Genomic DNA, 13,378 nt, shown 5'->3' with positions numbered 1-13,378 from the left:
TGCTTCCATGTTTTGGCTACTGTAAATAGTGCTGCTATGAACATAGGGGTGCACGTATCTTTTCAAGTTAGAGTTTTGTCCAGATATATGCCCAGGAGTTGGATTGCAGGATCATATGGTAACTCTATTTTTAGTTTTTTGAGGAATCTCTATACTGTTCTCCATGGTGGAAGCACAGCATCTCTCAACCACAGCAGTGTGGATATTTGGAGCTGCATCATTCTCTGTGGTGAGGTCCTGTGCACTGTAGGTTATTTAACAGCATTTCTGGCCTAAAATCACTGGATGCCACTAGCACCCCACCTCCCAACTGTGATAATTAAAAACGTGTCCAGACATTCTCAGGTGTCTTGACTGTGGTTGAGAACCACTGATCTAGATATTTGATTGCTTCCAGTTCTACTTTTTTGGCAAGGGTTCCCTGTGGGTGGTGTCATGCCCTCCACCGGGAGGCCTGTGGTGTCTGGCGGTCCCTCTCTTTGTCTTTGACATGCTGTGTTGCATCGGGCTTTGTTCACTGTCTCTGGGCCCCTGAAATTCCATTCTGTTTCCTTGAAGGGGTATTTCTGTGACCAGGAGAAGGCACTGAGGGGCTCTTTAAGGAGTAGAGGATGGAATCCTCAAAGGTCAAGTTTAACAAGGATGCCAAAAAGACTTAAGAGCATGAGTTTGGGTTTAGAAATCCCATCTTGTGGCTGGCTGTAGGATGGCGGAAACTGTGTGGCTGTTTTATTTGCAGCAGTGGGCGTGGCCCAGATCAACTGCCCAGCCATCCTCCTGGGAGGCGGCAGGCTGTAATCTAGCACTCGCCTTTCTTAGCGCATAAAGCAGATGGGCAGGCGATAGGTAAGTCAACCCATCATCCATCCATGGGTGTATAGTTCCTGTGTCTCCCCATACCCACTTGGGTGTGTACATTTGGTGTACGAGGTCACCCTGACTCGGGAGTTGTAGTGGGGGTCCCAGGTTGACAATTCACTGCCAGCGTCTGTCCAGGTGCTGCCCTGCAGGCTGGAGGTCTCGGCTGGGGCACCTGGTGTCTGCCTCTCTGAGCTGACCTGAGTTGTCTTCCCTTCAGCCCTGGGTCTGTCCGAGGGCCCAGGCCAGAGTAAAGATCAGCTGTTTGGCTCTCAGTATGTAGATGTGGCCTCAGGGCCACAGGGTCATTGAAACCTTCAGCTGCCTCAACTGTGGCTGTGTTGTCCCTTCCCCAGCCTGGTTTCTGAAGAGGACAGCTGAGAGCTGCTCAGAGTGTGGCTGCGTCTACCTGTGATGGTCTGGAGGGCAGCTATGTATTTAGGCAGGACTTTGTCAGTTGACAGGTAAAACCAAAACCCTGAACCCAGCCCTAACCTAAATTCTGGCTTTCTTGAGGAAAGAGATTTATTAGCTTATGGAACTGAGGAGGCCACATGGTGGACAGTTTCAGGCACACCTTGATCAAGGAGGGCCTCTCTCTCTCTCTCTCTCTCTATTTCTTGTTTTCCTCTTCCTCTTGTTTTCTTCTTTCCTTAGTGGGTGGCTTCCTCCCCACCCCTGCTTCTCCAGGAGTGTTCCCTGCAGTTCTAGTTGAGAAAGAGCCTGTCTTCCCACCAGTCCATTAAAAGTCTCAAGGCTGATTCTCATTGGCTTAGCTGTGGTCACATACTTATCCTTGAACCAGTCAGTGTCTGGGGATGGACTGGACTGATTGGCCAAGCTGTATGACTTGTTCTGTCCTGGAGATGGGGTGGGCTGGGCCACACCCAAGGCACATGAGGGAGCCTGGGGGCAGAGGGAGAGAAACCATCATGGACTCTGATCTTGCCTTGCCCAGGACTTGCTTCCTGGTCAGCAGCTGGTGATCTTGGGCCACCTGTGTCCCCTCTCTGGGTCTCAGTGCCTTCCTCTCCAACATGGAGTCTCAGGAAGATTAAACAGATGAGCTCTCTGCTTGGCTGGTAGTGAGTGCTCAGTGCGCTTGTATTTATCAGATACTTATCAAGTCCTGCTCAAGGAATACCTCTCAGTCACGGTGACATTTGAGCCGAGACCTGAGGACCCAGGTGCATCTGGGGGAAGAGTGTTCTAGGCAGAGGGCACAGTATATGCAAAGGCCCTGAGGAGACCCACGTGGCAGAGCCGAGTGAGCATAGGAGTTAGAAGGAGAGGGGGCAGTGAGGGCGGCAGGGCCAGATGGAATTGATCACGGGTCGAATTTTGTACTTCATCTAGTGAGTACTTTGAAGCTGTACTGATTGCCATGGTGGTTAATTCTGAACATGTAACTGCTTCATTGAGACTCTGGAGCCAGGATGCCCAGATACGTATCAGATTTTACCACATTATCAGCCTTGGTGGTTACTTACTGTCTGTGAACCTCAGTTTCTCCATCTGTAAAATGGGGAGGGTATCATTAAGAAGCCATCCTGGAGATGAGGACTCAAGGGCACCTGGGGTATCTGGGACTTGACCCCAGGGAGTGGCGCCACAAGACAGGGAGAGAAGGAGCCCTGGCGGTGGTGCCGGGGGTGGGGGGGGCAGTGAGTAGATGACTCCATGAGCAACTGGGGCTGGGTCCCTGCTGTGACTTCAAGGAGGCAGCGAAGAGCATGCACCTGAGAGTGGTCCCACCCCAGGATCAGGACTGTGGGCACCCTGAGCTCAGATGGTTGGGGCTCTGGGGGACAGTGTAGAGCACATCGCCTCTGGGCTGAGCGTTGCCCTGTGGAGTGTCAACGCCACGGCTCACCTTCCTGCCTGCGTGCACCACACGTGGTGTCCCCAGAAAGCAGCGGAGGGGATAGAGGGACCGCTGGAGGGGCATGGGGGACGCGATGCATCCACTCAGATGGAAGGCACGTTGGGGATTGAGGGAATGGATAGGCCTGGTCTGTTTCCTTGCTATTATCATCTTTAAGGCCGTTTTGTTCCTAGTGCCCAGGTTGGAGTGGGGGAGGTCGCTGGGTCTGGGGGTCTCTGGCCCGCGGCAGCCTCCGCCCCCAGCCGGCTCCTCTCTGCTCCAGCGCAGGCGCCCACTGCTCGCTTCCCACCCACCTAGGTGGTCCAGTACATCGGGGAGATCTGCCGCTACCTGCTGAAACAGCCGGTGAGCGAGGCGGAAGGGCGGCACCGCGTGCGCCTGGCGGTGGGCAACGGGCTGCGGCCAGCCATCTGGGAGGAGTTCACGGAGCGCTTCGGCGTGCGCCAGGTCGGCGAGTTCTACGGAGCCACCGAGTGCAACTGCAGCATCGCCAACATGGACGGGAAGGTGGGCGCGGGCGGGGCGGCCCGGGCAGGTCTCGGGGTTCAGGGATCGCTGCTACCTATGCGTCGCCGGCCCCGTGTCCCCAAAGAACAGCCTGGATTGTGGTGGGCAGCTCGGCCAGGGCACTCGGCTGCTTTCTTCTGGCTTGCCCAGTCATGTGACTGTCGCCCCTGAGTTCAAGTTCACAGCGTGACTGTGTTGCCCTGGGCAAGCGCCTCAGCCTTTCTGAGCCTCAATTTGTAGCAGTGGAGGTGGCAGGGGAGAGCAGGGCTCTGGGGGATCCAGGGCCAGGAATGGGGTGCTGATCTCCTACTGGGCAAGTCACTCAGACTCCTTGGGTCTTCGTTTCCTTATCTGTAAATGGGGTTAACAACTTACTAGGTTTGTTCTAATCACCCAACATCATGAGCTGAGCACAGCATCCCTTCCCCATGCAGCAGGCACTCTGCAAACAGATGCTTTTATGATTAACAATTATTATCTCCACTCTGCCCTCTCAGGACCCTCCTTCTCCCTTATCAAGCCCTTCCCATCCAAAGTCGGGAACAGAGAATGAGAAGAAGAATAAAGCGCCCTAGGGGGTAGGGGTTCTTTCTGTCTCTCGCTGCTGGGTCCCCAGCACCTGAGGACAAGGCACAGTCCCCACCACGCACATCTGTTGAGTGGACAGCCCCAGAGCACACTGTGGCTGTACCAGCAGAGGTTGCCGCTGTAACAAACATACCCAAGCGTGTGCAGCGGCAGAAACCCATTAGGCCTTCCTGCTCAGAGAACTGAGCCAGGCAGGGTGACATGCAGCGGGCAGTGGGCAGAAGCTCTGCCAGCGTCCCTACGTGGCTTCAGGATCACTTTGGGCATCCACTTCCTGCCAGCCTGGAAAGTTTTAAGGACCAGGAAGTGGCGGCCAGCTGGCAGGTCTCCTCACATGACTGCAAGGGAGGCTGGGAAGGTGAGAGAGGGGGCATGATTCCTGGCAGGATGCTGCACTTAATACCCCCCCTCTTTCAGATCAACCAAGGTCACAGAGTTGGGTGACACTAGGAGTGCTAATTCCAGGCCCTGGGGCAGGAGAGGCAAGGTGTGTGTGTGTGGGGGGGACACCGTGTCACCCTGGGCTCCTCGTTGACTCGGCTGGCCGCATCCCAGGTCGGCTCCTGTGGCTTCAACAGCCGCATCCTGCCCAACGTGTACCCCATCCGCCTGGTGAAGGTCAATGAGGACACCATGGAACTACTGCGGGATGCCCAGGGCCTCTGCATCCCATGCCAGGCCGGTGAGCAGGGTCCCGCCCAGTCCCCCGGGGAGCTGGGGCCCCCCTCCTCCTGCCCACCCAGCACAGCCTGAGCGCTGCCTCCTCCCCAGGGGAGCCCGGCCTCCTCGTGGGCCAGATCAACCAGCAGGACCCGCTGCGTCGCTTCGATGGCTACGTCAGCGAGAGTGCCACGAGCAGGAAGATCGCCCACAGCGTCTTCCGCAAGGGTGACAGCGCCTACCTCTCAGGTGTGCAGACCCTGGGGGCTGGCTGTAGGGATGGCAGGTCACCGTCTTACCTCCCCCTCTCCTCTCTGCCAGGTGACGTGCTGGTGATGGATGATCTGGGCTATATGTACTTCCGGGACCGCAGCGGGGACACCTTCCGCTGGCGTGGGGAGAACGTCTCCACCACTGAGGTGGAGGGCGTGCTGAGTCGCCTGCTGGGCCAGACAGATGTGGCCGTGTACGGGGTGGCCGTGCCAGGCAAGCTGGGGGCTCTGGGGGTGGTTCTAGGGTCCTGGGAGCAGCCCCAGAGGAGCCCAGCCAGGAGGAGCTTGGAGGTACAGGTACCCTTGTAGGCAGGAGCTAAAGCAGTGCACAACCTGGACAACTGCACCCGACAGGGTGGCGGCCTGGATCTGGAATCTCTCCTCGTGCCTGATGTTGAGCCTCAGTTTCCTCATCCAGAAAATGGGCTCATGAAATCAGCTGTGGCTCAGGGCTACAAGGAGTGCAGCAGGAGCTCCATAAAATGTTTGCTGCTTTGGCAAGCATTATTCCAGGTGGAAGGGACTGGAGATCAGAAGCCAGGGGCCACCGTTGGAGGGTGGATCTGGTCCCATGGAGGGGGGAAGGGTGGTGGTCTCAGCCAAACCTCTGTCTCCAGGGGTGGAGGGCAAAGCAGGCATGGCGGCCATTGCGGACCCCCACGGCCAGCTGAGCCCCAATGCCCTGTACCAGGAGCTGCAGAAGGTGCTGGCGCCCTACGCACGGCCCATCTTCCTGCGCCTCCTGCCCCAGGTGGACACCACAGGTGCGGCCCCCTGTCTCTCCGTGTATCCATCTGTCTGTTAGTTCCTCAGTCATTTACTTATTTGTCCTGGTTCAGTCCCTGTGCCAGGTCCGACATAATGGTTCATGGCCAGCCAGCACTGTGGGCTAAGCCCTTTTCTTGTTTTATTTACATACTTATTTCTTTCCATTTCTCACTCCCTCTCCCACTGGGCATCCTGCAGTATTTGGTGCATTTCTTCATATTCAGCATTTTGTCTGATGACTAGGAAGTTTGAGCAAATCATCTCACACCTCTGAGGTTTCCTCTGCTGTAAATCACCCTTCTTCGTATCTTTGACCCGTCTTTGTATTGCCTCATCTTTCTTTGTGATTTACGGGAATTTCCCATAATAGTCTAGATGTTAATTCCTTAGCGGTTTCAGACCTTCTAAATCTCTTCTGTTTTGGAATCTGTTAACTCTGTCCATGGTGCCCTTTATTGAAAAGAAGCCTCTAATTTTGATACAAACTTAAACACCACCACCACTACCACCTCTGCGTTTTCAATTTTGTGGTTTGTGCTTTTGGAAGGCAGCTATGCTCACCACTCTGCCACCAATGCACACAGGTTTGTGCTTTTGAAGTTTCATTTGAAAAGAAAAAAAACCTTCCCAACTCTAGAGCACACAGGGATTCTCCCTCTATTTTTTTCTACCGACCCTAACCCTGTCTTTCACAAAACCCTTCTTTATTAGTCTACCGCAGGGAGTGCAAACTTTTCCTTAAAGTCCCAGATAGTAAATATTTTCGGTTTCGGGCCACAGCCTCTGCAGCAATAATTCAGCTCTGCAACTGTAGGGCAAAAGCAATAGTAAACAGTGTGTACGTGAATGGGCGTGGCTTCCTCGTATGGTGGGCCGAATCTGGCCCGTGGGGTGGGCCGTGGGCCTGTAAGTTGCTGACCCCTGACCTACTGTGTGACAGACCCAGCCCTGTCACCTTCTTGGTCTTGTGGGGTGTCGGCACGTGACCAGGCAGGGGGTACACAGAGTTTCAGGCCATGATGAGGGTGGTTAGGGAGGCCTCCCTGGAGGAGAGGGCATGAAGCTGAGATCCAAAGGCCAGGGGGGAGTCAGGCAGGCAAAATGGGGAAGAATGTTCCTAGCAGAGGCCTCTTCAGAGGCCTGGAGGTGCAGGACAGGATGGCGAGTTGAGGGGGGGGATTCCTGGAATCCCCCTGCCGAGTCCCCACCCCACCCCCACTTCCACCCCCATCCCCACAGGCACCTTCAAGATTCAGAAGACGAGGCTGCAGCACGAGGGCTTCGACCCACGCCAGACCTCAGACCGGCTCTTCTTCCTGGACCTGAAGCAGGGCCACTACCTGCCTCTGGATCAGGGTGTCTACACCCGCATCTGTTCAGGCGCCTTCTCCCTCTGACGCTGTTCCTCGGCCCACCAGAGACTGCACCAGGCCCAGCAAGCAAGAGGGGCTTGAGCCAGACAGCCCTGCCCTGTCCTGGGGGCAGAGAAACTGGATCCCGGGAGGAGCCTGTATTCCCTGCCTTCACCCTCCTCCTCTCCCCGTCTGGTTGCCCCCTGCCTGTCCTCCACTCCTGTGTCTGTGTGTGTGTCTGTCTCCGCTCCCTGCTTCTCGGCCTCCCTGCTGTCCCTGACTGCCCTCACCTCTCTCCTCCATCTCTCCTCCCCTGCCCTCTTCCTGCCAAAAGTAGAACAGACATTTCCTGGGAGCTGGGGTCTGTGCGGAGGCCCAGCTGCCCTGGGGGCCTCCGCGGGTCCTCCCCACTGGGTGGTAAACCCAAGTGGGGCCTCTCCGCCTCCCTCTCAGCTGTGCCTTAACAAGGCCCACCCAGCCCAGACCTCCCTAGGCTGCTGGATTCCAGGACGTTGTAGCCCTGCATGAGCTCCAGGCAGGCCCTCCACTCTCCTTGCTGAACTGAGGAGCCGGGGGTGGTCCGCCTGGCCAGCCCGGGGGCAGGGGGGCCTCGGCCAGGGATGCAGGTCAGCAGGAAGTCTCTCCCTGGCCGGGCCAATTGCCTTTTGCCCTTCCTGTCCCTGGTGGGTCTCCCTTGCCTTGCCTGCCCTTCCTGATACCCCAGAAACTTGTGGAACTGACTGTGACCACTTGGGTGTTTCCCCTACCCAGACATCCCTGTTCAGGCGTCTGCACGGAGCTTCTGCTGTAGGGGCCCTGAAGATGGCTCTGGGTGGCCCACTGCTCAGAGGCTCACCCTGGCAGAGGCCTCTTGGGGATCCTACCTGGTGTGGCTGCTGGAGGGACCCATGGGAGTGGCAGCAGTGGGGTTGGGGGAAGCCTCCGGGCCAGGGGTGGCATCTGAGATGGTCTCTTGGGCCTCAGGCGTTCCAGCCTGTTGAATGTCCCGCTAGCCTTGCTAGTGACAGCTTGGACCCTGGGTTGGTGACATCCCGAGACAACCCTGCCAGGATGGCTCGGACATCCCCATCAGCTTCGTCAATGGCCCATCCCGGACACCCATCGTTGGGGCCCGCCACCCAAACTGCCCCTCGGTCCCTCCCTCCGGCAGCACCGTCCCGCACCTAGAACAGCAAGGCCAGTAGCAGGTGACCTCATGCTGTTTTGCATGGGCCTTTCTAAGCACTGAGATTTTGTTTCCTAGCTGAATTTAAGAAATAAACCTGCGGAGTGTCTGGTGCCTGATGGGAGCTCAGTCACTCACCATTTGTCCCCACGTGGCCCAGAACCCTGTGTGTTTCAGGCCCCTCCCCGGGGAACACACAGTCATCAGACATGAGGAAAACACACTCAGCCTTTGCTTACAGCTCCGGTTGCCTCTTCTCCCACCTGCAAGGCTTCAGGGGTCTGGGGATGGGGGCGGGGGGGGGGCACAGGGGTTAGCGTTCTCGCCACCTCCCTGCAGCCTCTGGGTCCTCCCGGAGCCCCGTGCTGACCTTGATGGTCCCAGGAGAGGGACAGCCTATCTGCCTATGGGTTCCGGCAGATGCACAGGATGGCCGGGGACAGAGGGTGTGTCCTGGCATGTCCGGCTGCCCCAGGAAGGGTGTCCCTCTGTGTGTGGGGTCAGCACATACGGCCATAGCTCTGGGCGAGAACCACTGAGCCTGCAAGGGTAGCTGTCTGAGATGGGATTTGAACCCAGGACCTTGTGCTCCAGAGTTCATACTCTCAGCTCCCACCTTCTGCTGTCCCCCCTCCAGAATTATAACGTCTGTCTCATCTCCATTTCAAAGGACAGAGGAAGAAAGTCTTATGACAATGGAGCATTTGCTAGGAAGGAGCACCCAGGGGGCGACCCTGGGGATGGTTAGGGGGGTGGATGAGTTCTCGGCCAGCTCAAGGATGGATGAACCATTGATGTGTGGCGCTGGTCCTTGGCTGCCCACAGTGCAAGGAGGGGGATGTAAGGTATAGCCTCTGAGATGCCCAGTGAGGGTGGGAGAAGGATCTGTTGCTGGTGGGGATGGAGCTCCCCTGGTGTGCTGATAAGCAAGTGCATTCTGGGTAACATCCCTTCAGACATCCAACCACCTCCAAAGGTATCATCATGGTCCCCGTTCGTTGTACCGATGAGGAAACTGAAGGCACAGGGAGGGGAATGAACTCATTGTCAGGGGCTCTGGTGAGAAAGTGGCCCAGTGGGGACCTTTCTCATTGCAAAGCCTGTGACGCTAGCTGCAGCAGTGTAAGAAGTTCTCTCCAGACCAGCAAGAAAATAATCCTGATGCCCCCTAGGATCAGGCTCTGCGTTTGTTTGCTTTTTAAAATTAATAGGGGACTTCCCTGGTGGCGTAATGGTTAAGAATCTGCCTACCAATGCAGGCAACACGGGTTCAGTCCCTGGTTCGGGGAGATCCCACATGCTGCGGAGCAACTAAGCCTGTGCGCCACAGCTACTGAGCCTGTGCTCTAGAGCCCGTGCTCCGCAACAAGAGAAGCCACCACAATGAGAAGCCTGCGCACCGCAATGAAGAGTAGCCACGGCTCGCTGCAACTAGAGAAAGACCGCGCGCAGCAACGAAGACCCAACGCAGCCAAAAATAAATAAATAAATAAACTTATTTAAAAATAATAAAATTAATAGATTTTACTTATTAGGGCAGTTTTAGGTTTACAAGAAAATGAGCGGAAAATACAGAGTTCCCATATACCCTCTCACCTCTGCGCCACTGTTTCCACTATAATTAACATCTGGCATTAGTAGGCTACGTTTGTTACACTTGATGAACTAATGTAGATACATTATTATTAAGCCAAGTCCGCAGTTTACATTAGGGTTCGCTCTGTTATACATTCTGTGGGTTTCAACAAATGCATAAAGACATACATCCACTGTTATAGTATCACAAAGAATAGTTTCTCTTGTCCTAAAATTCCCATGTTCCATCTCTTCATTCCTCCTACCCCAACCCCTGATCTTTTTACTGTCTCCACAGTTTTGCCTTTTCCAGAGTGTCATGGACTTGGAATCACACCATGTGTAACCTTTTCAGACTGGCTTCTCTCAGCAAGATGCGTTTGATGTTCCTCTATGCCTTCTCGTGGCTTGATAGCTATGTATTTTTTATACCAAATGAGAAGCTCTGTGACTTGCCCCTGGGACCCTCGGTAAATCAGGAAGAGAGCTAGGATCTGAAGGTGCTGTGCCCCGAGCCTCTCCTTTTTGGAGGGGCCCTGGAAGGATGTGCACAGAGGGGATGTCTTTATTTGTGATGTGGGAAGAAAAACGCCCCAGCCTGGCGTTGGCAAGTACACTGAGAGGCAGGGGCTGAGAAGTGCATGAGGGACCAGGAAGGAGGAGCAGCTGCACGAGAGGGCACATGGAGGAGGAGAGTTGGGGGCCAAGAGCTTCCTGAGGATGGGCGGCTGCAGGCTGAATCCCTGCCCCACACCCCTTGAGGGTCTCCATCACTCTGGGGAAGATTCCAGGCTCTGGCTAGCACTGTCATCCTGCAGGCTTTTTTCCTTGCACCACGGATGGTTGTTTCCAGCCTGTGTCTGGCCTCAGTGCCTTCGCTCCTGCTGTCTCATGTGCCTGAATCACTGGTTTATTTTTTAAGTGAGCTATTATTCATACACCATAAAATTCACCCTCTTAAAATGTGCAACTTAGTGGCTTTTAGTATATTCACAAGGTTATGCAACCGTCCCCTCTGTCTAGTTCCAGAATATTTCCATCACCCCAAAAGGAGATCTCATGTCCCTTAGAAGTCACTCCCCATTCCCCTTCCCCAGCCTCTGGCAAGTACTACTTTCCATCTCTACGGATATATCTGTTTTAGACATTTCATAGAAATGAAATCATATAATATGTGGCCTTTGGTGTCTCACTTACTTCACTCAGTATGTTTTTAAGATTCATCCAAGTTGTAGCTCATTCCTTTTTATGGCCAAACAATATACCATTGTATGGATAAACCACATTTTGTTTAACCATTCATCAGGTGATGGACACTGAGTTATTTCCACTTTTTGGCTATCGTGAGTAATGCTGCTGTGACCATTCACACAAAAGTTTTTTGTGTGAACATGTCTTGAATTCTCTTGGGTATAAACCTAGGTGTGGAAGTGCTAGGTCACACGGTAACGCTATGTTTAATCTTTTGAGGAACTGCCAGACTGTTTTTCAAAGTGACTGCATCATTTTATATCCCCACCAGCAGCAGTGTGTGAGTTTCCAATTTCCCACATCCTCATCAGCACTACTTGTTTTATTATTGTAGTCATTCTAGTGGGTATGAAGTGATATCTCATTATAGTTTTGATTTGCATTTCCCTGAGGGCTAATAAATAGGACATCTTTTCATGTGCTTATTGGCCATTTGTATACCTTCTTTGGAGAAGTGTCTATTCGGACCCTTTGCCCAATTTTTAATTCAGTTGTCTATTTGGAGTTGTAAGAGTTCTTAATATGTTCTGTATACTAAACCCTTATAAGATATATGATTTGCAAATTTCTCCCATCCCGTGGGTTGTCTTTTCACTCTTTTGGTAGTATCCTTTGAAACACAGAAGGTTTTCATTTTGATGAAGTCCAGTTTATGTATTTGTCTTTTGTTGCTCGTGCTTTTGGAATCATTGTCTAACCCAAGGACAGAAAGATTTTTGCATTTGTTTTCTTCTAAGAATTTTTTAGTTTTAGCTCTGACATTTAGGTCTTTGACCCATTTAACTTTTTATATACGGCATGAGGTATGGATCTGTATTTGTTTTCTAGTGCTGCTGTAACAAATCACCACAAACTTAGTGGCTTAAAATAACACCAATTATAGCTCTGAAGGTGAGAAGTCAGAAATGGATCTTACTTGACTAAAATCAAGGTTTGGCAGGGCTGCATTGCTTCTGGAGCTTCTGAGAGAATCCATTTCCTTGCCTTTTTCAGCATTTAGATACTGCCAATAGTCCTTGGCTGGTGGCCTCTTCCTCCATCTTCAAAGCCAGCAACAGTGGGTTGAGTCTTTTTCATGCTGTCAATTCCCTGGTCCTCCTTCTTCTATTTTTAGTGACCTCTGTGAGTACATTATGCTCATCCAGGTAATCTCTTTCAAGGACAGCTGATTAACAACCTAATTCCATCTGCAACCTTAATTCCCCCCTGCCAAGTAACCTAACATATTCACAGGTTTCGGGAATTACAGTGTGGACACCTTAGGGGGACCATCATTCTGCCTACTACAAGGTTCAACTTCATTCTTTTTTTTTTTTTTCTTTTCTTTTTTGCCTGCACCATGCAGCATGTGGGATCTTAGTTCCCTGACCAGGGATCGAACCCATGCCCCCGCGTTGGGAGCAGGGTCTTAACCACTGGACCGCCAGGGAAGTCCCTCAACTTCATTCTTTTGCATGTGACTGTCTAATTGTGACATCATTTGTTGAAAAGACTGTTCTTTTCCCATTGAATGGTTCTGGCACCCTTGTTGAAGACATACGGTTTGTTGTTGCTGTTTTTCAACTCAGTTCTATTCTATTGATATATATGTCTATCCTTATGTCAATACCACAGTTTGGTTACTGTAGCTTGTAGTTAAGTTTGAAATAAAGAAGTGTGAGTCCTCCAACTTAGTTCTTTTTCCAGATTGGTTGGCTATTCGGGGCCCTTGCAATTCCATGTGAATTTTGGGGTCAGCTTGTCAATATCTACAAAAAAGGCTCTCAGAATTTTGATAGGGATTGCATTGTATCTATAGACCAATTGGGGGAGTGTTGCTAGCTTAACAATATGAAATCTTCCAACCCATGAACATCGGATGTTTTGCCATTCATTTAGATCATCTTTCAACTTTTTTCAGCAAAGTTTTATAGTTGTCAGTGTACAAGTCTTGCACCTCTTTTGCTAAATTTATTAAGTATTTTATTCTCGTTGATGCTACTGTAATGGAATTGTTTTCTTGCTACTTCTTTTAAAGATGCGCTACCTATGCAAACCTCATTGCACTTACTACACTCTCCTAAACTCTCTGCTTCTGAGACGTGGTCCAGCTGCCTTGACCCACCAGGCCTCCTGCCCCTTCCAGTCCTCCCTGCCCATGTTATTCCCTGAATATTCTATCTTATCAGCCAAGGCCCACTTGCCTCAGTCTGGGAGCTTCTCCAGGCAAGAGCCAGGGTGGAGGACTCTCTGAGTCCTCAGAGAGACACAGAGGTCTCCAGAGAGAATATGCAGGAGAAATTCAACAAGTGTATTTTCAGCCCCTACACTGTGCCATAGTTCAGTGGGCTTTGGAGGACTCAGTGAACACAACAAATATCCCTGTCCTCATCAAGTCTATATTTTAATTAAAGAGAGAGACAACAAATACCAGCAAGACAAACATAAGTTCAGGAATGCAAAGTCCACCAAAATGCGCCCTCCTCCAGGAAATCAC

General features: G+C 52.4%; 1 protein-coding gene across 4 annotated transcripts in view; it reads left to right on the top strand.

The window, feature by feature from the left end:
* The window catches only part of SLC27A1 (solute carrier family 27 member 1), a 31,163-nt gene extending 22,968 nt beyond the window's left edge, over nt 1–8,195 (top strand). For 3 of the 4 annotated variants that reach the window (XM_036848105.1, XM_036848104.1, XM_036848106.1), the window contains exons 8-13: nt 3,041–3,250; nt 4,394–4,520; nt 4,610–4,747; nt 4,820–4,984; nt 5,388–5,534; nt 6,778–8,195. In XM_036848105.1, coding sequence (XP_036704000.1) covers nt 3,041–3,250; nt 4,394–4,520; nt 4,610–4,747; nt 4,820–4,984; nt 5,388–5,534; nt 6,778–6,935 — 945 coding nt within the window. In that variant the 3' untranslated portion in view covers nt 6,936–8,195. The remainder of the gene's footprint in view (nt 1–3,040; nt 3,251–4,393; nt 4,521–4,609; nt 4,748–4,819; nt 4,985–5,387; nt 5,535–6,777) is intronic. The other variant, XM_036848107.1, reaches the window with a different exon arrangement.
* Nucleotides 8,196–13,378: the final 5,183 nt, after the last annotated feature.

The sequence above is a fragment of the Balaenoptera musculus genome, chromosome 3 (assembly GCF_009873245.2).
Source record: "Balaenoptera musculus isolate JJ_BM4_2016_0621 chromosome 3, mBalMus1.pri.v3, whole genome shotgun sequence".
In the NCBI taxonomy this organism is placed as follows: Eukaryota; Metazoa; Chordata; class Mammalia; order Artiodactyla; family Balaenopteridae; genus Balaenoptera; species Balaenoptera musculus.
Note: the sequence above shows the minus strand (reverse complement) of the source record. Positions and strands in the feature narration are given on the sequence as shown.